The following is a 23004-nucleotide window of genomic DNA, read 5'->3' as shown; positions in this document are numbered from 1 at the left end:
TAACATGAGTCTATTCTACCGTAAATGACCAAATAGTTACTTTTTCATCTTTCTACTGCCGAGTTTGTACGGAATTAAGGTGTATTTAACACTGAGAATGTTAAGTGAACTCTTTGACTCATCAAAATAAAGTTCATCTAGTTAAAAATGCAGCATTTATATTCCATACGGCCTGTCACTAGTAGGAATAGGGAATAATCCATCAATCCTTGAGATTTTAATATTCTTATACTACTTTCACCGCTTTTCTCTGAAAAGTGGGTAAAATGATTGCAAGAATTACTGTCAGTATCCACCAGCAATGTTCCTTGCTTTGAATGTGAGACGGTAGGGAAAGGCATATAACAACGGATATCCATTTGCCAAATAAACTCTAAAAATTAACCAAAGCATCTAAGGAATGATAAAATTACTCGAGGTTAATTAAAAATATTAAGATCAACGTGTCACCTGTGGCAATAGTAACCGTGCAATTTGGTTAAGAAAATAAACGAGAGAAGTAAAATTTATTGCTGATTCACAGTTCAATGATTTTGAGTATCCCGTAACACTCCCAAGAAAAAAATCGTGTTGCAAAATGAACTCCAATGTTTGGCCGTAAGAATAAACTCACAATCTCGGTAAGCAAGTTCGAAAAGCGTTATAAGATTGCAGTATAATATATAACCTTGAAGTTATAAGATGGCATCGCATATGAATATACTCGGAATTAATATTGATCCTAAAATTTAGAAAATGGAGAACCGTGTAAATTAAACCCTTTCCAATCTCAGGTCACGCATGACGTGAATCATGAGTAGGTACTTAAGCCATGACAATGTGGAATTACAGCATTTGCGACCAACTGTTTTTTCTCACTAGCCTCCGAATATATTTACCTCTTCTCTAGAATTTACCATCACAAACCGGGTCATTTCCCTGCGTGGGAAAATGCTACCTAAGCCGGAAAAAGTATGAATAACCACAATGAAGACGTGAACGACGAAATTATTTAATTGGCAGGTAATCATAAAAATTATTTTCATTTTTACATCAGACTCGAGGTCAAAGATATATATTTTCAGGGAGAAAATGGAATGGAGGTGTGTGCTGTATCCCAAACTTCTCCACCTCTTCTACCCATTTAAATCTCCAAGCGAGCATTTTAGAGAAATGCCGAGGTAGAATCCTCGGCCGCATTTTCCGCGATTATTCCAGCCGTCTAATTAGGACGAGAGGTATGCCGAGCCGATTTGCCGGGGGGAAATAGGAAAGATTTATAATGAGAAAAAAGAGCAGCAGACAGCGAAGTGAGGCTAGTTTACCTCCGGCAAGCGGGGGTTTTTAAATTCTTTCATTAATAGCTTCCATAATACCATTTGAAACCCTGATGCTCACATAGAAATTCACTCTACACCTTCCCTAAGCTATGCAGCTATTCGTATCAGAGAATGCTCACTACTTTTTTTTACAAGTGCATTTGAAAAACAGTAACAAATTCTGGTTAAGTACATTCCGTAAAAGGACAAACTTGCGAGTATTTATTTATTTTGAAGTGAAGAATAGTTCTAGAAAAAGTTACTACCCGCAATAGGTTACCAGAAATTATAGAAAAAAACTACAAGAGCAGTCATTAAAGGTAGAAACACTTTTTATAGGTTAGCAGGTTGAACTAATCACCGAAACCGATAAATACCCTTGGAACTGAAAAAAATTGACATTATAATAATACATGCCGGATATTTAACTTTCAAAGATCAAACATTAAATTGGAAAATAAACCTAGAAGGAAAATTCCCATTAACCCTCTTCAGCCGCTATTTAATTACTCTTAATGGTGTGATACAACTTTAATGCCGACTAATTTATCAAATATTTAGCATCAATTACATTATTGAAGACCCTGAATAATTTAATTCCCTCGTTAAGTGAATTAATCGACCAGCATCGGTATTTTCCCAGCCTTTATATGATTTTACTCTTATTTGTAACACGCATACGCTAAAGGCTTACACTACCATTTCCAACACGGTACATAGAATTTTAATATAGCCGACAGCGGGTATGAAAGGGGGTTAACAGGCGTTTCAAATTCGATGTAAATATCATTTAGTTGTAACAGTTTATCATGATAACAAGAACGGCTTATGATTGGTAGCCGTATTTAAATTACGAATAATATTTAATTTTAAATTTGATGAAAAATTACATTAGGATTGTTACGTACACCAACGAGTGAAAGTAAAAAACTACTATAATCACATATGTGCTACGTGTTTGGCTTAATGAAGATCGAAATTTCAGCAGAAATACAATTATATCACAATTACTATCCAGTGGTTATTATTGTACTTGAGTATAGGATTTTTTTGCAAAGAAGTTATTGATGAAAGTCTGTTTTGAGAATCCTCTCTTTCATATCTTTGAAATATTTCTCTTATCATCAAAGTTTCAAATTAAGACTGCCATAAAAATTTACGTTCTACACAAAAATCAAAAGCTTGCCACGATTGAAGTAGTAACAGGAAGAAAATAGTAAACAACATCCCCTTTAATTCTTCGGCGGCCGATAAGAAAGTTATGTCGACAAATTTATCTGTAAAATATTTTTCTTTAATTTTTTTTGGCCCAAATGGAATGCAAGACTTCATTGCTATGGTAACCTAATACGCCATCTTGAATTCCACTTGTAAGATACAAAATATGTCTATGGTTTCATCAATAGTATTACCAAACGGGCATGAAAAATTCAACTACTAAGAGATTGGAGAATTCTTTCTTGCACGCCCAAAATTTTCATTTGAGTCTAAAATTAGCTTCTCCCTCCGTCCATTAATCATAATTTCTCATTTTTAGAGTGATTATTTGTCACATCCCTTGAGGACTTGTTCCCTCTCCACATTTTAATCTTCCGATTGACTCAAAGAACTCTTAATGAATTAATAACCACTCCCCATCCCTGTATGACCTTTCCTTTTCTCCTCTCTCTTCCACTTACTATATCGCGACTCGCTTAATGTTTTTCGATCTGGCTCCCAGGGGACAAAAAAAAAATATAAAAAAATGACTCCCCAAATCGACTCTTATACACACACCCTACCCATCGCATTTCCATTCATTTCAATCTCCCGGAGACCCCGTCGCCGTAAAGTAAACACATTTGGAAAATTTGCGGCCCTACATCAAAAAGACTGGTGTTCTAGAAGGGGATTGTTGTCGGAAAAATCTTGAAGGGAGCCGTTAAAGAGAGACTACAGATATCCTTAAAGCTAAGACACCTCTTGAATATCAGAAAAGCATGATAAATTCATTAATAACATCTTTAAAACCTCCATGGCCACATTTAAGGATGAAAAAATGAAATTATTGAGTGAAGTCCAGTAGAAAAAGTGATGAAACGTATCAAGGGCTTTGGTTGAGAGCCACCGGAGATTAAAATGTTACAATGGGGAAAATTCACCAAAGGAATAGTATCTAGAACATGATTCAATGGTAAGCGCCCCACAATAAGAAATCTGAGGCAAAATGTTTTGTGTGTCGTAATCGTTGAAGGAGATATTAGCCGGAAATACCCCTTGCTATAATATCACTGCGTAAGGAAATAAAAGGATAAACGAGGTACTTAAATAAAATTGTAGATACTAAAGTGGCAGTTCGAGTTATGAATAGTTATAAATAAATGTATGAAGAGTTTTGCCTAGATAAATGTTATACTTTCAATAATACATTGGTAGATAGCAGAAAAAAATTTCGATGGTGTCAATAGATTTCAATTTATCAAAGACAGATTTACAAAAAAATTATATTGGCACGCTTCACATGACAAATAAGTAGATTTCCTATCCTAATTCATGGCTCCACAAAGTATATCCGCATTCGTTAAGCACTCATTTTAAGTTCACCATGTATATATTTTTAAGCTTAAATTTGCTGTAGAAAGTCAATTTAAGCTTATTGCAATGTGAAATTTACTTGAAACCTTTCGCAAAATACATTAATAGGTGCAAGGAAAAAAAAAGAACTTAACGCTGGTATTTTTGAGAGATCTTACTATCTTGGTGACCATTCTAATTGATGGTGAACATGCAAGCCAGTATATGAGCGAAAGTTACCTAGTCGAGTTTTTGCACCACCCACGTAAAAATGTCTCGATCTATTGCCAACCGGAGAAGACATGGGTATACCTTTTAAAAGCAAAAGTAAACGGTAAGGGTTGACGAAATTCTCGCTCCACCATTAAATATCTTTCACACCTGCAATGGTGAATATGGCATATCATATTTTCTTTTGGATTAAGAACGCGCTCTTTTACGGATGACTTGGAGAAAGTAAAATTCATTGAAATATCCCAGCCAGCATTGGACCCAGTGCACTGACTCAAGAGCTGAGTACTCATTCAGTGAGCTGTGTACGTTTCCTTCGGTGCATGAGCCTTAAGACATGCGGAAAGCAGAAATCTTTTGAAGGCCGTGCTCTGTCCAGGAATGAACGCTCCACTTCCTTCTTAGGGCCGCTGGAACTCACACTTCCCCCACGTATGGCCTAAGCAGCGAGCATATGTGTGTGAATATCTGCTTTCTTTTAAAGTCTAAGTGTTTTCCTCGTCCTGCAGACCTTATTTCTCCTACGATTCATGCCCGTCCAGTAGAGCCAAAGGAGAAAGTCTGTGCAAGCAGTTCTGGTTTTAACTTTATGAGGGATGCATACTTTAATCTGTGCCTAACAATATGAGACATAATCATTTTAGCTGCATCCTGACAGAGTTCGTCCGATAGCTTTAGTGAAAGTTCTCAGCGATTAAACTTCCATTGAAAATTTTCAAAGTAAATGAAATTGTTTAATGTTTTTAGTAACATGTATGTTTTAAGATGAATAAAAGAGAAGCCCCTTGAAAATCAGGGGAAGAAGCTACAATGCAATCGGCTAATTTGTAAGACACGATAACTCGGTGAAAGTGATTGTGAAGGAGAATAGGTAGGGAATAACGATAAGAGGAGGCATTGAGTGTGATAAATAGACAGGTATTGAATGATGTAAAGCAGTAGAATCGTGTAAGTGTTGAAGATTCTATGAATAAGATTCTATCGATCACAGGTCGTTAAACCCTGAGATTACTTGGCTACTGCCTTCCATCCAACCCCTCTTCAGACCCAAGGGACACACTCGTGCACGTTTTTAATTTTTTATTTCTTTAAGTGTAAATTATTGTTATTTAAACCCACCGCTGCACTTTTTTGTACCTTGTAGTACACGATTCATCTAAATCTACATCGACGGGCCGCAAGCCGCCTAAAAGGCGTGTGGCAGGCAGTGTGGTTGTTGCAGCGGCAAAAGGAAATGCTCTAACGACCAAGGGTGCACCCAGGATTATAACGGGGGGGAAGCCAAGTTCCGACATTTTAGCATGGAAAAGGTGAATGAAACCAACATTTTAAGAAAATTATAACAGCGCTTTATTAGTTTATGAGATTATTTCCTTGAAAAAATAGTTTTTTTATAGTTACATATATGATACTAATATGTATCATTTTTCGTGGGTTTAAAGAAAATTTGTTGAATACTTTCGTTTTAATTCAGTTCTGATTTTGCTTAGAGCTTTTGCGATTTTTGCTTCTAGTGGGGGCAGGGCCCCCCCCCCTGCCCCTCGCTGGGTACGTCCATGATAACGACATTACGAATGGCATTTATAAAAATCCTTTATGTTTTGGGGGAAAAACGAATTCCCATATCTATCCGTTCGGCAAAACATCTGTCTTAAATGTGTTTCTTTTTGCATTCGTAAAACAAGATTGATGATACAACGGAAAGCAAGATGAGTGTGCGTCAGAATATTCCTGGTAAGTTTAATATTTCTACGATTTGACCACCAATTTGCAAATGTTTTTATCAAAGGAAAGGTAATGAACCACAAAATCCAAAAGCTTTAACTCCTTATCGTATGTATCGCTCTTATCGCATATAAATATTGTTGTAAAATCACAATTATACGCAGTGGCGCCGACTCCATGGGGCCTGAGGGGGCCCGAGCCCCTAAAAAAATTCGTTATGGGTGTGAGGAAAAAATGTGTCCGGCATGTCGATTTTCCCCGGAGTGCCTAGATATCGAGATTCGAGTTATCAGGATTCTAATGTTGATCTTATGACTCTCCTAAAATGCTTAAAAAAAACTTAAAACTCACTTATTATAAAATTTCCCGGGGCAAGATCCCCGTTTGGGCACCCCCCAATATTTTTTGCAAGTCGGCATCCCTGATTATACGTCAGGGTGTAACCTATGCATCTGGGTCTTCTATTAGAAATAGCGTTTCAAAAGGCTATTCCTACTTCTACCCTTCAGTATAATTATTTTTTTAATTTTATCCGTCCAATTGATCTTCAGAATTCCCATACAACACCACATTTCAAAAGATTCAAGCTTCTTTTTGGTGTAATTTAGCGATAGTCCATGTTTCTGATTCAAATAGTGCCATGCTTCACACAAGTTTTTATGTACTGTTTTCTCACCCATAGTTCAAGTTTCTTTGAGCACAGCAGTTGTCTTTTAATCTTGAATGGTTTTATAGCTTGAGCTATTCATTGCTTTAATGTCCATTGTAATTCTTCCGTATCACGTGATGGTAATTCCTAGAGAGGTGAATGATTCCAATTGCTCTAATATCTTGCCTCTCAATGGAATGACTGCATTCAGCTCTTGCCTACCACATACTACTGTTTTAGCTTCCGCCTTACTTGTGATAATGCTGTACTTCTGGAGAATTTGACCCATTGCGTACGACCTTTGAAGATTATCCTGATTACCGTCTAAATAGTGATACCGTCTGTGAAAAACAGCATGTTTATTTTTTCCCCATTGATCTTAATTCCATCCTGTCGAATTTATAGCGATTCTCTGGTTTCCTCTTACTCCATTCCTAGTTTTTCCAGCAGACGCCTTGTTTAAATGGAAAGCCTTTTTTCATTTAAAAGGTTTGAAGAAACAAGATCATCGGATTGAAGAAATTTTTGTTGCAATATTGAATTTCTATTCAGTATCTTATAGTATATCAGTTAAAATTCTAGAATTTTCTAATTTCAGCTGACAGAAAAATTGAGCGGATAGCTGCGTCAAGCCAATATTCGGATTGTTTTCTCATGATGATGACGACGCTGTAATACCAGAGAAAGGTTTTTAAACGAATTCTGTTCCGATCGAACACCACGAGATAATTTTAATCTAATCAAGCTCCATGAAGGTCTCTTTGGGTGACTGATGTGACACGTTCAAGCAATATGACTAATAAGAGTCGAGAGATCTCTCAGGTGAAAAGTCACGAGGACGGAATTCGTGACGGACAACAATACCGTGCTCCCGTGTCGCGGAAGCCGGAACTACCGGAACGCGGAGAGAGGCCTTTTGAGGCACAACAAAGCAAAGGAAATACCAAAAGGGAGAAACGGGTCAATGCAAAAACCGGAAACGTGAACTGTACACGTACTCCTCTGCTATTCGAGAATTGGGACAGCAGTGACGAAGGTACTGTGGATCTACATGATCTATTATGTATACAGGTTCCTTGATACATGTTTATATTACTTTGTATCAATCATCCACTACATTCATCATCATCATCATCACTGGTCAACAATCCTAGGATTGATTTGACGCAGCTCTCCACTCAGTTCTCCTATCATTAGTTTATCAGCTGAACTGTTTGTATTATTTCCATCCATGTTCCATCTTGGAAGGATGTCCCGATTCGTTATCCTGCATAAGGGAGGGAATTTGGGCAGCCAACTTGGCCGCCAGATTTGGGAATGCTCTCTTTTGGCTGGCTGCCCACAATCTGGCTGCCCAAATATATGCTCCCCAATTGCTAACGAGTTGGAACATGGCTTAAAACACACAGCTATCACGCTCAGGTACAGTGAAGGCAGTTATCTTTAATGCAACTGCCGCTAGCGCTTGTTGCGGCCCGATTCTGCACTATCGAACTAAGCGAGTCAACATTTGTTGTAATTCTCTTGAAAACAACACTAAAACCAGCACTGTACCATATTTCTATGGATTCATATGAATTTTCAAAGTTTTAAAGTTCTTATTGAAGCACCCTATATTTTTCACGATATGCTTTTCCACTCATCATCATCATCATCACTGGTCAACAATCTTAAGATTGGTTTGACGCAGTTCTCCACTCAGTTCTCCTATCAGCTAATCTATTCACACCTACGTATTTCTTCTCTTTCACATCTCTCTTTACTTGTTCCATATATTTTGTTCGAGGTATTCCTTTTCCGTTCCTGCCTTCCTTCGAAGATTGTCTTCATCAGGCCATCATGTCTCAAGATGTGGGCTATAAGGTTGTTCCGTCTTCTTGCTAAGGTTTTCATTGGGCTTCTTTTAACCGAGATACATAAATTTACCCCATGACGGAGGAGCCGTTCATTCAAATTTTAGTCTCATATATGGATCTCCATTTCTTCGCTATTATCAAATCAATTTTAATCAATATCTTAGTTTTCTCGATTCTAGCCTTGTTTTTCGTGAAAATCCCATTCATCTATTTCCAAATCCTGTAAAATAAGTTACTGACTTCTTTGAAAAATTAATGCTTTGAGCATAGTAATGTACTCATTGGAGTTCTGGATTTTCAATTGAAAAGGTATCATTTACTAGGCCTAATTACTAATTTTACCATGGAAAACCTGTATCCACTGCGGTAAGAAACTAGAGATGAAATATACAAAAGATTAAATGATAATTAAGGTGGAAGTAGTAGACATTTTACACGAAAAAGTCTTCTTATAAATTTTCTCAAAGTTTAGATGGATAACGAAATTGTATTATATGATTATGCTAAGTATTATTTTGAAAAACATGATTCATTGGAAATTTCACCTCTAGAAACCTAATAGATTCACATTTAAAGCTGATAAAAAAAACTTCTCTTAAGGCCCCAAGTTAAATCTTAAATCTCATTTTGGCTCCTTATAATAATTCTAAGGAAAAATTGCCAAAAAAATGCTTCATTTTTGATCGCATTTGACTTACTTGATTTCAAAACTGAGTTTTTAAGCATATTTTCTTTAGTGCTTTTTTAAATGTTAGATGTGAATGGCTTCTCTGTTTTGAACACGAGATATATGACTGTCATCAAATGTCATTTAATCCTCTCCCAACTAATCCAATTGTGTTGGGTGCATGGCCGAAATATAAATTGAGAGTTTAGATTCTGAACTGGGAAATTTTCCCACATTTCGGCAAACGATGAAATGAATATCGCTTTGTTTCTTCCGCGAGGAGAAATAAATGAACAAATCCGATTAAAAGCTGTAGTAAAATGTCCTCCTTTGATGATTTTAAGGAGATTTACGGCTCAAATGGCATTACAGAATAGCTCATAACCTCTTTATTTCTGGGCGTGCATTAATACAGTTCGCAGCATAAATTGCATTCCTATTTTTTTAAGGCTACAAAGGTGATTAAAACTGATTTTTTTTAAAGCCGCATCGAAATATTCCTTGATATTAAATTTTTGTCCTGTTGTTACGGAAAATCTTCATTTTTTCAGTCACTAATAATTCGTCCAGGGCCCACGAATTATTCTGTTGATAGAAAAAATGAATACTTCCTTTTAAATGATATTCGTAGAGCTCAATTTTTTTTATTTTTTTCCGACACCTCTTCCAAAGGATTTTTTGTCGTTCGCTCTCATAGATAAAAAAACTTGGCGCTAAATATGCCCTGGGCTACTTTACAATGGAAACTATTTCACTTTACTGAAAGAATTCCAAAAGTAGATCATTGGCTATATAAAAACTCGTGGACATCATACACGCATTAACCAACGGATCAAAGAACCAATTCACAATGAAATGTAGAGAAATAATTTCCCGCGGGTAATCAAAAACGTATCTGAAAGTTTTCCACAGGCATGTGATGACTATTCAGTTGAGAATAAGATCGCAATAAGCAGAACCTGCTTACATAATTTTCTCCATCGCATAATTGTTAAAAATTTTCACGATAATAAGGGCTACAAAAATTCAATTTCAGCACTATAATACTACATCACTACATCACAACAGTACTACATCACTACATCACTCTGTTCTACACGTCACACTAATTAAATTAAACCTAAAATAGAGTGTTTTTTTACACTGAATTCTCTTTCATACCCCTCCAAATTTATATTGCAATTAAAATACGGTTTCTTTAGAAATGAAAACACCTTAGAACTTTCAAGTTTTATAAAACCAAAATATGCCAGATTTACCCAGCAAACATTTTTATTGCTGAGTGAATGTGTACGCATAAAACTTTTTGCAAGTTTTTTTAAAAATGAAATTATTTTTTAGATTCATATTTTAAGGCCATTATAAGCGGTCGTTTTATTCGTAAAAAAATAGACAATGAATAATGACTACAAGGAAAATTCTAGGGACATTTAATCACATGAGGTGTTTTTAAATACAGCGTACTAAGGCCAAATTTAGAAAAAGAACTGCTACCGAAAAATCTGTGAAATATTTTTACTATTAGAATATTCTTCCATTTCTGTAGGAACAGCAAATCAAGATTTCGCTGATAGTGCCACATGTCAGCCTATTGAACGCTATGTAATTTCCCTATCATACCCCTTCCCTCCCAATCCTTTCCCTGGAGGTGTCGCACAGTGGTGTCAAGCTCCACTTTGGACGGCTAAATTCCAAAACTTTTAATACCAACCCTAAAACATCATATATATGTTTTAGAGTATATTCATCCATATGTTTTAGCTTGTATCTAAGAGTAGACAAAATACATGCAAATTTGATTTATTACTAAATAATAATATCTTAATTGACACAGTTCATATTATAGTTTTCCCGTTGCCATGTGGCTATAGCGGCCGGATGAATTCCCTTTCGGTTTGTCATGCATAGCTATTCTTTTATCGTATAATCCCTTTTGAAAATCGAAGGCAGTAGATTTCTTTCACATTGTTTAGCTCATTCTTTACTGAATAATAGAAAAATCAAGTAATCATTTCAGAAATCATGATACGATTCCCTCCCACTATATAACTATCCTCTAATTAAATAAAACTTTTCATTGTGAATAATCAACGACTTTCCAATGATGATAATTAATTGCTCCACCATTTTTTCTCCAAAATATAAATACTAAAAGCATTATTATATTTTCCATAATTATTCCAATCGATTAAAAGTTAAAAAAATGAAGGGGACCAGTTTGATGTAATCATAGTTTAAAATCGACCTATCATTTTGGCGTCTACGTCTACGGGACCAGCGCTCCGCTCTTCTCTCACTTTGGCACTTATTTCTACGTGTGCATACTTAAAAATGTGTTAAATACACCGTTATGCAGGTCAAATACCCGACTACCCAACTTTATATTTTAAAAAACCCGTGATCAAACTTTTATTTTTGGTATTTTGTCTGCTTACAGTGGGGTTCAACCCCACTGCGAGTCATTGGGCTCTCATCGCGACGGCTCTTCCTATTCCGTTTACCTACCTCAGTCCTTCCTCTCTCAAGATGTGCGTAAAAGTTTCATACTAAGAGAAGTAGTAAAGAGTGGAGTAAAACTCCGCGAGCCAGCCCAGGGTACTCACTTCTGCGGCTAACATTAAGTTATAAATTGTATCGATAAGTAGATCGTTTAATGGCGACCTTAAAAAAATGATCTGACAATAAATTTGGCTGAACAGAAGGCTAACGATTAAAAAGAATACTTAGATCTATTCCAAGCGCAGAAAACGCATATCGATGGCTAAGTTCTAACAATACGTATCTCAAAAATAGTAATCTTTCAGGAGAGAAAAAAAAACGATTAATTTATTTTACCTGCACACTGTTATTAAAACCCAAAAGTTCATAAAACTGAAAAAGAATCATTCATTTGCAAATAAAGAGTTGTTCTTTGCTTGTATTTTATTTTTTAATGTTATTACGCTTTGTTTAAGATTCCTGACTCAAACCGGCCGAATTTTAGATACGTGTTGTTAGAACTTAGCCATCGATATCTTTCTCTAATACGTTCAATATAAAGAGAGCTTACCTTGTTGTCTTTCTGCCATGAGCAGTGGCCGCGTTTGTTGGACACCCTGCAAGCCAGCTTGGTATCTTCCCGTGGATCTACCTCAGTGTATTCCGGCTGTTGCTCAAATCGCTGAACCGCATCCGCATTGTCAATCCCTGGGAAAAAATCAAGGCAATTTAATATATTTACCCCAAGCAGACTCAACACTGGTTCATACACTTATACATTAACGCATTGGCATTATCGATGTACTTGGAACAACTTCTGGTCAAACGATACGACATATGAGGGGATGAGAAGTTAAGAGGTACAAAAGATTTTCCACTCAGAGTTAGGTGCAAAAATTGGGTGAAGAAAAGAAACGAGATCGACTTGATAGTTATAAGTGCATTTGATTTACCACCCAAAGTCAACACAAAACAAAAAATTCAGTTGTACCCCTTGGCCACCGAGTTTTTGTAAATTTCTTCAATCAATTTCTGTACCTAAGTCTGTTAAGAAAAAAATCACTTATATTCCTTGGCTTCTCAGCCCCTCATATATCCGCGACCTCCACAATGTCGGGAAATTAACACACATCATCGATTATTACAGCATACTCCATTACTTAGGCAAAATTTCGTAATTTATATACAATAAAGCCCACTTCCGACCACTCACTCGCTCACTCATATAAATGTTTGGGGTGAACGAGACGAGATACGACAAATATTCTTATAAAGACCCTCTCTCAAATTTTCTGAAAACCCAGGAAAAATGGTGAAAACACTTCATTAAAAAATTAAATTTTAAAAAGCGAATTAATCAAAGGAAGGGGAAAGAGAATGTTAGTAGGGAGGGAGTTAACCCAACCGACCTCCTCTCTTCAAAGTATAAATTTACACGACATGCATACAATTTTTGTACTTGAAAATGACCTCTTGAGGTTGAAACATGTTGTACCAAAAAAATAAATCCGTGGAAGAAAATGAAGTCGCTTTGTTGTTTGTGATCACATAGCTTACTTGGGTGTGCGCACATAGAATACATAATTTTGGCTTCAGTGAATACGTATACCATCTTAAAAAGCAGTACCTATGATCATAGATAAACTAGTAAATATGATAGTAGCATTTACTGACCAGGCAATTGAGTATAAGACACCAAATACTATGTCATTTAGCAGGTTTTTAAGTACATATTTGCATATGTGCATGTAAAGTTACGATAATTTAAAAGAAAAACCCATTTAAAAAACATTTTCACTGGTATTAGAAAGCCGTGCTACCCATATCGATTGTGCAGAAGCATTTTCCTTAATTGATTGCATGAAAGTCTAATCTCTGATATGAATATTAATCTAATGGCTACGAAAATGTTCCCCACTCATGCAATTGTCTCATGAACACTCGTGGACACGCACTCTTAGGTAACCAAGCAAAGATTAGGCCTTAAAAAAGTAATTTTCTCCGTAATAGCGATCTACATACAAAGGCCCAAAACATGAATATCATGCGATAGCATCTCAAGGCGAGAAGAAACCATATCACCAATCATCAAAGTATATTGCATAGCGTAGGCATGGTTCAATAATTTTATAAATACATTTCCCTCGTGTCGGGTCATTATTGACAAGTTTGAGGACTGAAAATGGGATCTGACTGGAAAACTGAACTATTCCAGAAATAGGTACTTAATGGCATTCCATAAATAGGGATATTTTAGCTATTGACAACCCTTAATTAAAATCCTTCTACGAAAGTCGTGATGATAAAAATTCTCGAAGAAAAGGAAATGATATTTATTTATTTTATTTTTTGCTGTATCACGTGAAAAAGGATTCCCATACATTTAATTCAAATCTTGCTCCGTGGTACGTTTACAGTACCTAGTTGATTTTATGAAGGTATCCAAATGAATTTTAGTTAAAAATTGAAAATGGGATGGCCCAACAAATAAATATTGACCCAAATAACCCAATTTCAAACACTCCATAATAAAGCACTGTGTCATCAACCAAGAAATGATGAACTTTAATTCCTAAAAATTTTGTCATTTGCGGGGAAGGTCTTAAAAATTTCTTCAAGTAGGTCGTTACACTCCTTTTTTCCTCTATTTGGGAAGGATTTTTTCAAAATGTCTTTTTTCTGCTTCTTTTACTTAATTTTGGATTTATGATCGTTCCTTCTTATGCAGCAGGGTGAGTTCAGGTTTGGACCTATTTCCTTCCAACTCCGCTCTTTTGTCAAGACTCTTTGGACCCCACATAATTTATTTATGGTTGTCTCACTATTAGGGGCAACCATCCTGAGCACCCTAGCATAGCTGTTAAACTGTCCTCCTTCTATGTTTCCCTAGAGTAAACCTTGCACCCTTTCTTTGAAATTTGTCATAGTACACTATCCTGAAAACTCCAATAATTTTGACAACTATTTATCGACACAATGCATTTATGCTTTGGTTTACGAAACTAAATAATGAATCGAAACGGAAACCCTACTGATAATATTGTGCGACAAATTCAAATCGAACCAATTTTCGCTGTATTGACGATACCAGATAATTCTTTTACTGTCAATAGCCAAAACTCCCATCCTATGGGGTAATACATTACAAACACTAATGCAAAATATAATTCTAGCGTAACGGAATCATTCCCGCAAAGGTTCAATACGATAATATTATATGGATTCTACGTCAAAACAAAAAATTTTGAGAGATGGAGAGCATTTATTCGTTAAATTTTGAATTGTTTAGCAAAGCCCTTATATAAAAAAACAGTGAACAAACCAGTTACTCAGGGATCACAAGTTACTGAAGCTTTGAAGCCCGACAAAAGTTTTGGACCACCGTATAACTGCCATGCCGATGAGAGGTGGACAAATGAAGCAAAGGAAATGCTTACAAAAATAGGTTTACGGAGCGTAACGTTTTTTCTACCCCCGATGTTGGAATGGAATACAAAAGAGGAATTTGAGAATGAAACAGGCTTCCAATAAACGGTCAAAAGAGGAACGAGGAATGAGCCACTATCATGAAACGATTGTCAAAGCTCCAAACTGAAGTCCACGTCGTTTGATTTTTATAATGATCGCCTACTCCCGGCGACCTTTCGATTTTTGTCTTCAAGTAATTAGCAACGCAAAAGTTTGTAAACAAATACTCACAAAATACTATTGCATACATCTCAAGGTAAAACCGAGTTGAATAAAGAATAACGTTAATGGAAGAAATTAGTAAAAAATGACATTAAATTCAAAGTAAATGTTGATCCCAAGAACAGAAAAATCCACAAAGAAATACCCTTATCAGTGGCATAGGCAGGAATTTAGTTCGGGAGGAGGGGTCCCAAAAACCAGGGTGGAAAATTTTTGAAAACAGGGTACTAATTAGAGGGTTTTAAAATAATTTTAACACTTTGTATAATAGTAAAAACTTCATTTGTCAAAGAAATATTTTGTAAATTCGTGATTGTTCAATATTTCTTTTTCTTTTATAAAGAAAAATAATTGTTTTTATATTTCGGGGAGGGGTCCGAACCTACACCTCTTAGCTACGCCACTGACCGTTAAAAATCGTACAGCCATAAAACTACTCAATACACTTACATGATGAAGAATGTTTCACTGACGGTAATTGAATTGCCAAGGTTTATTATTCATATAATGTCATTAATTCTATGAAGAAATATACAATATCTGTGCTTGTTTAGTTAATTTTGCAATTCACAGAATTGCATTACATCCTTCGCGCATTTGACGTCTCCATTTCATTTTTACATACATTAAGGCCAAGGCGCGTAGCCCTTAAGACGAATTTGGCGTGATAACTTGCGATATAGCTGAAAGTATTTGAGTATACAAGATGTGGGTAAGGTGAAGGACATATGAATGGTTGAGATAAATGGAGGAAGTGGTGGACATGTTGGGAGGAGAGAGGAAACTTCTGGAGGAGAAAGAGGGTTTGCATGGAGGGGATAATATGCAGAGAGGAGATACTTAAAACCGTGTTGGAGGAAAAGTATCGTATGGTAGGTTAGCAGGAAAGGGAGAAGTATATTATGTTATTATATATTAATTAATGGATAGAGTGAATGAGAATGTCCTTCCTGCTAGCATAACTTGGGCATAACTAACTAGCATAACATATTACCGTTTAAATACTTTTATTAAATGACTTAAATTACTCCCAGAAATATCAATGCTTCTATTGATCTGATTAGAATATCAGCAATAAACTAATGATAAATTCTTAGCACATAAAGACAACCACTAAGTGTTAGTATACCCAAAATACAGTAAACATGCTCATTGATGGAAAACAAGCTTTAAAACTACACAAATAGATGCGTAATGGCCGGCCTCGGTGGCGGCGGGGTAAACTCCTTGCATGCCACCCAAGAGGTCGCGGGCTCGAGTTAGGCTAGGTTACCCCTATACATGGTATGGAGGATGGACGGTGCAGAAACGCTTAATCCGCGCACTGAATAAAATACAAAGGAAGGCTGCGCGTTTCGTCAAAAACTATTACGGGCGTACAGACAGCGTTACTTAGATGTTAAGCGAATTAGGCTGGGAGCCACTGGAGACTCGGAGGCTGCGCGCAAGGCTTAGATTGCTTGAACAATTGAGTATGGATATCTTTAAGAGCGACACGGAGAACATAATATTAGAGCCACAATACATTTCCAGGTCCGTTAGAAGCGATAAATTAAGAGAGATGTTTTGCCAAACGGATAGATGAATTCGTTTTCCTCCGAACCATAAAGGACTTTAGTAAATGCTAGTCCTAACTTCGTTAGAGCTTTTTATTTTTATGTGTAAACGGCTGGTGTCCTATCACCCCCTACCACACGCCTTTTAGGCGGCTTGCGGGGTATTATGTAGATGTAGATGTACGTTGAATTGTTAAGCTAAAAATCCTGAAGAAAAGGTCAATGGTGCTATTTTCGGTGGTAATGGGATAAATTAAATACCAACAATTAGCCCGCGAGAGAAAAAATATTGAGTAACACTCTTTGGACTAGAAGCTCTGCGTTCCCAAAGCATTTCCTGTCAGTTTAAATCCCCCCGTCTAGTCTAGAGTGTTAAAACATGAACGTCGTATCCTGGTTACCAAGTGCACTCACCCGCTGTAAAAGCACAGGAACTTTGTAGTATGGAAGCTCTCCGATCCGAGGCGCTCTGAGAGTGGCGAAAACGATTAACGCACCCACGCGGAAAGGCGGAGTTTCGTGAATCGAGAGCCATGGTCCGAGCCTTGAATTCGGAGGAGTACTAACTGTTTCCTCCGCCATTCCCCTTTCATTCCATCTACGGGTAAGATCGCCGACACGTGCAGAGGTTTTCGTTTAAAACTTTCTACCTAGGCGGAGCAACAAAAATACCTTCGTTCACAACACATTGTAATGATCTTTTTTTTTTAATTTTACTCTGTTTTCTACCACAAAAGTCAAACTTAAGTACCACTTCATCTTCAAAGGTAATTTCCTCCTCGAAAAATATCAATTTGACTCATTATTCTCTCTTTTTTGCTTAAGTATAAAACTTTTTAAGTTCAACAGATTCAGGCTTCAATTGGTGGAAGTGAGGCGAGTCTTGTACCAGATGATGGCTCAGTGAGCCGAAACGCGTTGTACGCATTTAAAAAATCTTGTGAAAAAGGGCTACGATCTTTTATTCATTTAAATATAAAACTTTAGACAAGTCTCATCTACTTCCCTTACTATCCTCCATATTCAGCTTCAAATACAATCAGAAGTTTCCCATACTCGGCCTCTTTTACGAGAGACTAAAGACTTATTAATTGATTTCTCGTGAAAAGATAGATGATGGATAAAAATGACAGAATAGTAAGGACCAATAAGAAAATATGAGGATCATGGACCAGCATTTTTTTATTTAATGCAGATGGAAAATCGCACGAAATATTGAAATCACACCCATGCAAAGAATAAAAAATTAATTTGAAAAATTCTTGCAAATATAAATGTGTTGATCAGCTTCTCAGCCCTAACATTTTTAGGACTTTCATGTTTTTGATTTGAGCCGAAATACATATAGAAATTAACATCTACACGAAATACGTTACCTTTTTGAAGTTAATAAAATCGAAATGAAATGATAATTTATGAAATCATACGCGGAGCCTAATAGAAACCATGTCCCGAGAAAAAATAACAGGTAAGTACCATTATCTTCCGTTTTAGTTTACAAAAACGTATCTGGAACTAGATGAATATTTTGGAAAGAAATCGTGTAGAATAATATCAGACTGAATTCTACCAAAACCGAGTCAATTTCCTACCATTTCGAACATAAAGGCATTGCTATACCTTCTGTATTGCACCAAATTCAACGTTCCAATGAAAAAAAATTCTCCTTACCTTATAAAACACTGAAATATTTAACATATCCATGGCCAATGGCTAAAATTAACCAAGAAATGGAAAATCGCAAGTCTTGCGAATGCATTTCGCCAGAGTAGTGAGGTAACTACAAGGAAGAAGAAGTCGGAGCATTGAAAAGTTAGCTCAACTGACGAACGGATTGCAAAAAAAATTTCGACGAAAGAGAGTAGACGTGGAACACAAAACAACGCGAGACCGGGCGAACACAATAGAATGGGAGAGAAGGAGACTGCTAAGGGGAGAAGAGAAAGATGGCAGACGGGAAGAAAAAGATGAGGAAAAGAAAACAAAATAATGTGAAGGGCGCTAGATATAAAAAAAGAAGACTGTGGTGAAGGAAAGGCCTTGCTTGTATGTGCATGCGTGTTTTTCGTCTGCGTGCTTAGAGGGGGGTGAGAAAGAAAGGGTACGCACCCTACCCTTTCCGATGTCAGCCGAGCTGGAAGAGTGAGAGGGGAAAATTCGCCCTCGGATAATGCAAGGGGGGTAGTGTGCGAGAAATTCTGGGGGAGGGGGGACTTTTGGCAGGGAAGGCGGTAAAGAGAATCGCATGGGCAAAAAAAGGGTTGGCTGGTGCGAATGAGGGGGAGAAGGGTTATAAGGGAGACGGAGGCATTTTTTTGCACGGATCAGAGGAAGCAAGATGTCTAACAGCCGCATGAAAAGGGCTTACCCCATTACGGCACCACCAAAGTACACATTTAGACGAATGATGGAGGTGATAGATGGAAAAGTATCCGATGATATCCACGACTCGCACAAAAGGTGTAGTGCTTGCACAGACATAAATAGCCAGATATAATTAACAGTGAGCTAGGAACTTAATTAATGCATGGCAATATTTCAGAATGCGTGTGAGATTCCGAAATTCTAACACTTTTTTATAATGAATACTACATGATTGACGATAAAAAATTGAAGACAACTTCAATTAAATAGAAGAAGATAAACCTCAATTGAAAAAATAATCCTGGAAAGTCGACATATTTATTCCACCTTCCATTTCAAACTCCCTACCACCAATAAACTGTAATTGGGTTACGATAAAAAGTGAAAGGTCAATAACGCCATAAAATAGTCACTTAAATCAATAAAAATTATATGAACTATGTTACTCCTAATGGTACATACACATGATTGAAACATGAAGTAATACATATGCTGAGAATGTCATTTCATCATGAGTAAAACTCACAATTACGATCAGCTTTTAATGATTGTTCACAGTGTATCATGTAATGTTAGAAAATGAATGCCATCACATAACTTCCGTAAAGAAAGTATGAATAAGAAAAATTTGAAATAGGCAGCTTCCGGAAAGGCAAAGAATTACAACCAATGAAGTGGAATAGATTATGTACAAGGATGAAAATGTCATAATATACATCAAATAGTATGCAAAAAAATTAATCCATTCTATTCTTGAAAACGCTCGATCAATTTTTTTTCACTTTGAACTCGTAGAGGGATTTTGAGGGAAAATCATGCTTGCTGAGAATTTCTCCCCTTCGCATTATTTCAAAATTATCGACAACGTTTACGAAGGTATACCGTCAAAAGGACGACAGTACTTTGAAGTCAATCGAAAAATATTTGGATGTTGGACTACCTTTATTTTTTTCCCTGACTCTATACAGGCTAACAAATATTTTGACTCGCTGATTGTTTGAAAAAAAACTGGCTCGAGAGAAAGCGAGGACTGACGGATGAAGAATAAAAAAAACTGCGAGTTCGCCAATGAATGACTCGACAGAAAAGGGCACACACAGTGAATTCGCTGGAGTTTGGATGACATTAATAATGCGAGGCGGAAATATCTACCTCCAAAGGAATATAACGGAAACATGCTATTGGTCCAAGGTGAGGATATGAGTTGTTCTAAGGGATGTTGACGGGGAGGAGGCGTATATACCAAGGGTAGCGGAAATACTCGACGATTTTGCGAGAAGGATGTAATTCATACAGATTTCGAATGGGACAGGACAAGGGAGTGTGAGGTAAGTGGGAAAGAAGGGTTCTGGAGTAAAGGAGGCGGATGGGAAAAGGGAAGTAGTTGTATGAGATATTGAGGAACTTAACGATGGACTTGAAGAGACAATGAGCCCTTTTCATGTGGGTGTTTGACATCCTGTTTCTTCTCATTTGACCTTTGCAAAAAAAAGCCGACAACTCCTCTTTCTCAACAGTATTCCAAACTTTTTGCAGTCTCTTCCCGTCTGCCTTAGAATTCTCTATTTTTTGCAAGAGTAATACGCATTCCAGTGTTTCATAGCAACGCCTCTGTACTGATGATTTTCACAAGGTTTTGGAATAAGTCCAATCGATTCAGACATGATATAGTGGAAGTTCGTCATACCGTGACAAACTCTACCTGGATCCTGGATTTGTCAGCCTAATTCCGTTAGGTTTTGGAAGACTGACCATATCCGTTTCATCTTAAACAATTAAACACAACTTATTTGCACGGCGGACGATGAGAAGAAGAACGGTTCGTTTGGAAATAACAGAAGGATTGAAACTGAAGAATTGATAAATTTATAGGTATCCATGATAAAATACAAATAATAAAGGGTAATTTCCACACTCTAACATATAACACCACTACCGACAATAGTTTCGACAGTATATAATTTTCAAGATCAATGAAAGGTGAAAATATTCCTTGAAAGATCAACCTCGAAAATGACGGTGTCCAAACCATGGTAGGCAGTGTAGTTACATATAAAAGTGTGATAATTACGATTTGTTTATATTTTATCATGGATATATCGCATCGCACCTATTATAGCTTTACGGGAGTAATTTTTCCATCATCGTTGATTTCTCAGTTTAAGCTTGTTGTTCGTACGCATGCAGATGAAGTTTTAAAATTAGGTATAACGGACTTCAAGAGCCCTTTTCATGTATCTAATGACCTTTTTTGTTTGATCTTTGCAAGAAAATATTTCGATCTTTTCCATTTTTCCACCGAATGCTATTTCATTTCATGCCCTCATTCTCGGCATAAACCTTTTTTTGCAAGAATATCACTCTCATGATTAGTGTATTTCCATCCACAAATTAAGGTGGATTATTTATTCATAGATTTATCCATCACTACAAACATTATTCAGATGATGCCACTCAATTTTGGATTTTATCAAAATTATCAGATGTATGGTTTTCAAAGTCTAACAGCCACAGAGTTGCATAAATTCCGCGTTGTAATGCACTAAAAATACCTCTCGGATTACGAAATAAAATGAGGAGAAAGATTTAGCAGTCTACTTAGAGAATCAAAAACAATCGAAGATGCATGGAATCGTTAATGTAAAACAGCAGTTGGAAGGATGATAATTTCGAAGAAAAATATTTAATTGAAACGACAAAAAAGAATGAATTGGATAAGGTTGAAACAAGGAAACTTTCACTGGGAGAAAAAAATCGTCCGAGCAATGAAGTGGAATATAATATATTTAGGGATAGAAATGTTATAAGTTAGAGCGAAAAGTATGCAAAAGTTATATTACGAACAGCATAGAATTCGAACGAAGCATAGTATAAGCATATCATATATTACTCATATCCTCATTAGCACATTACGAACAGTATAGTATCTCATAAAAAACTTATGAAAATTTCCCTGCGATGAAAAAAAACTTACATTGTCTTATTACAGCAAGAGCTACAGCTTAGAAGGATCTAAAACTACAATTTCAAGGAGAAACCTGCAAAGCCGACATTGAGAATGAATGGAAGTTTCTTTGGGTCATGAGTAACGGACAAGAGACGGGGACACATCGTCATCACATGTCAAATCGCCGCCTCCTTCCGAGCGCTGATCTTGAAGGCTTATTTCGATTTCCCGCAAAAAGGATAAGCGACTGGCTTACCGTAACGAGCGAAAACGTGTTCGTGACAGCGTGCTGAACTAACAATTTGTATCACGCCCACAGAGCGGCGCTTTCAGTAAAACTTGGAAGAAATTTCTTTGCGGAAAACCGCCACGGACGTTATGACGTCGTTAATACAAGTCAACCGCTGGTAGTGCTCCTAAAGGCAGAGGGAAAAAAGACATTATGTGGGAAAAAGGAGAAAAAACAAGGATATATTTCGCAACGCCAAACAAAAAAATTCTTTGACCTGAAAGCAGTCATGCTCAAATAGACAGGTCACGTAACTAGGCTAAATTCTCCTTCATGCTGGGTGGAAAATAGTATTTTCAGTACCAAAGGTGCAATGTCTTGATGGTTGAAACTCGGCTAAAGCTACTGAAAAAGAATTTATGACGGGTGTGATTCATATATATTCAGGCTCATAAAACTTCATCATGGCATATTAATGCATCCGTAAACGTATCTTGCCCTTTTCATTTCATGTATGCCTCTGGATCTTTCAAGCGACAAAGTCACGCACTCTTAACTTCAAATCATTTAGCTAGGAATCGAATTTGCACAACTGAAACCAACGCAAATCAAAGTACGTGATCATAGTCTTCACGATACTAAAGCTTTAAAGTAACATTAGTTGTCTTTTAAAGCATGACAGAATAATACAGGAATGAAAAATCGTATTGGTAAATCAAACCCACCATTCTTGTGAAGAGAAGGGTGAAAGATTAGGATCA

At 36.6% G+C, this 23004-nt stretch overlaps 1 protein-coding gene across 1 annotated transcript in view; it reads right to left on the bottom strand.

Annotated features, from left to right (window-relative positions):
* LOC124167136 (hemicentin-1) overlaps positions 1 to 23004 on the bottom strand; it is a 693290-nt gene that overhangs the window by 610948 nt on the left and 59338 nt on the right. Inside the window, exon 2 of the mRNA XM_046544934.1 lies at positions 12029 to 12165. Coding sequence (XP_046400890.1) covers positions 12029 to 12165 — 137 coding nt within the window. The remainder of the gene's footprint in view (positions 1 to 12028; positions 12166 to 23004) is intronic.

This window comes from Ischnura elegans, chromosome 10, assembly GCF_921293095.1.
Source record: "Ischnura elegans chromosome 10, ioIscEleg1.1, whole genome shotgun sequence".
Lineage (NCBI taxonomy): Eukaryota > Metazoa > Arthropoda > Insecta > Odonata > Coenagrionidae > Ischnura > Ischnura elegans.
This window is presented reverse-complemented; position numbering and strand designations above follow the sequence as displayed.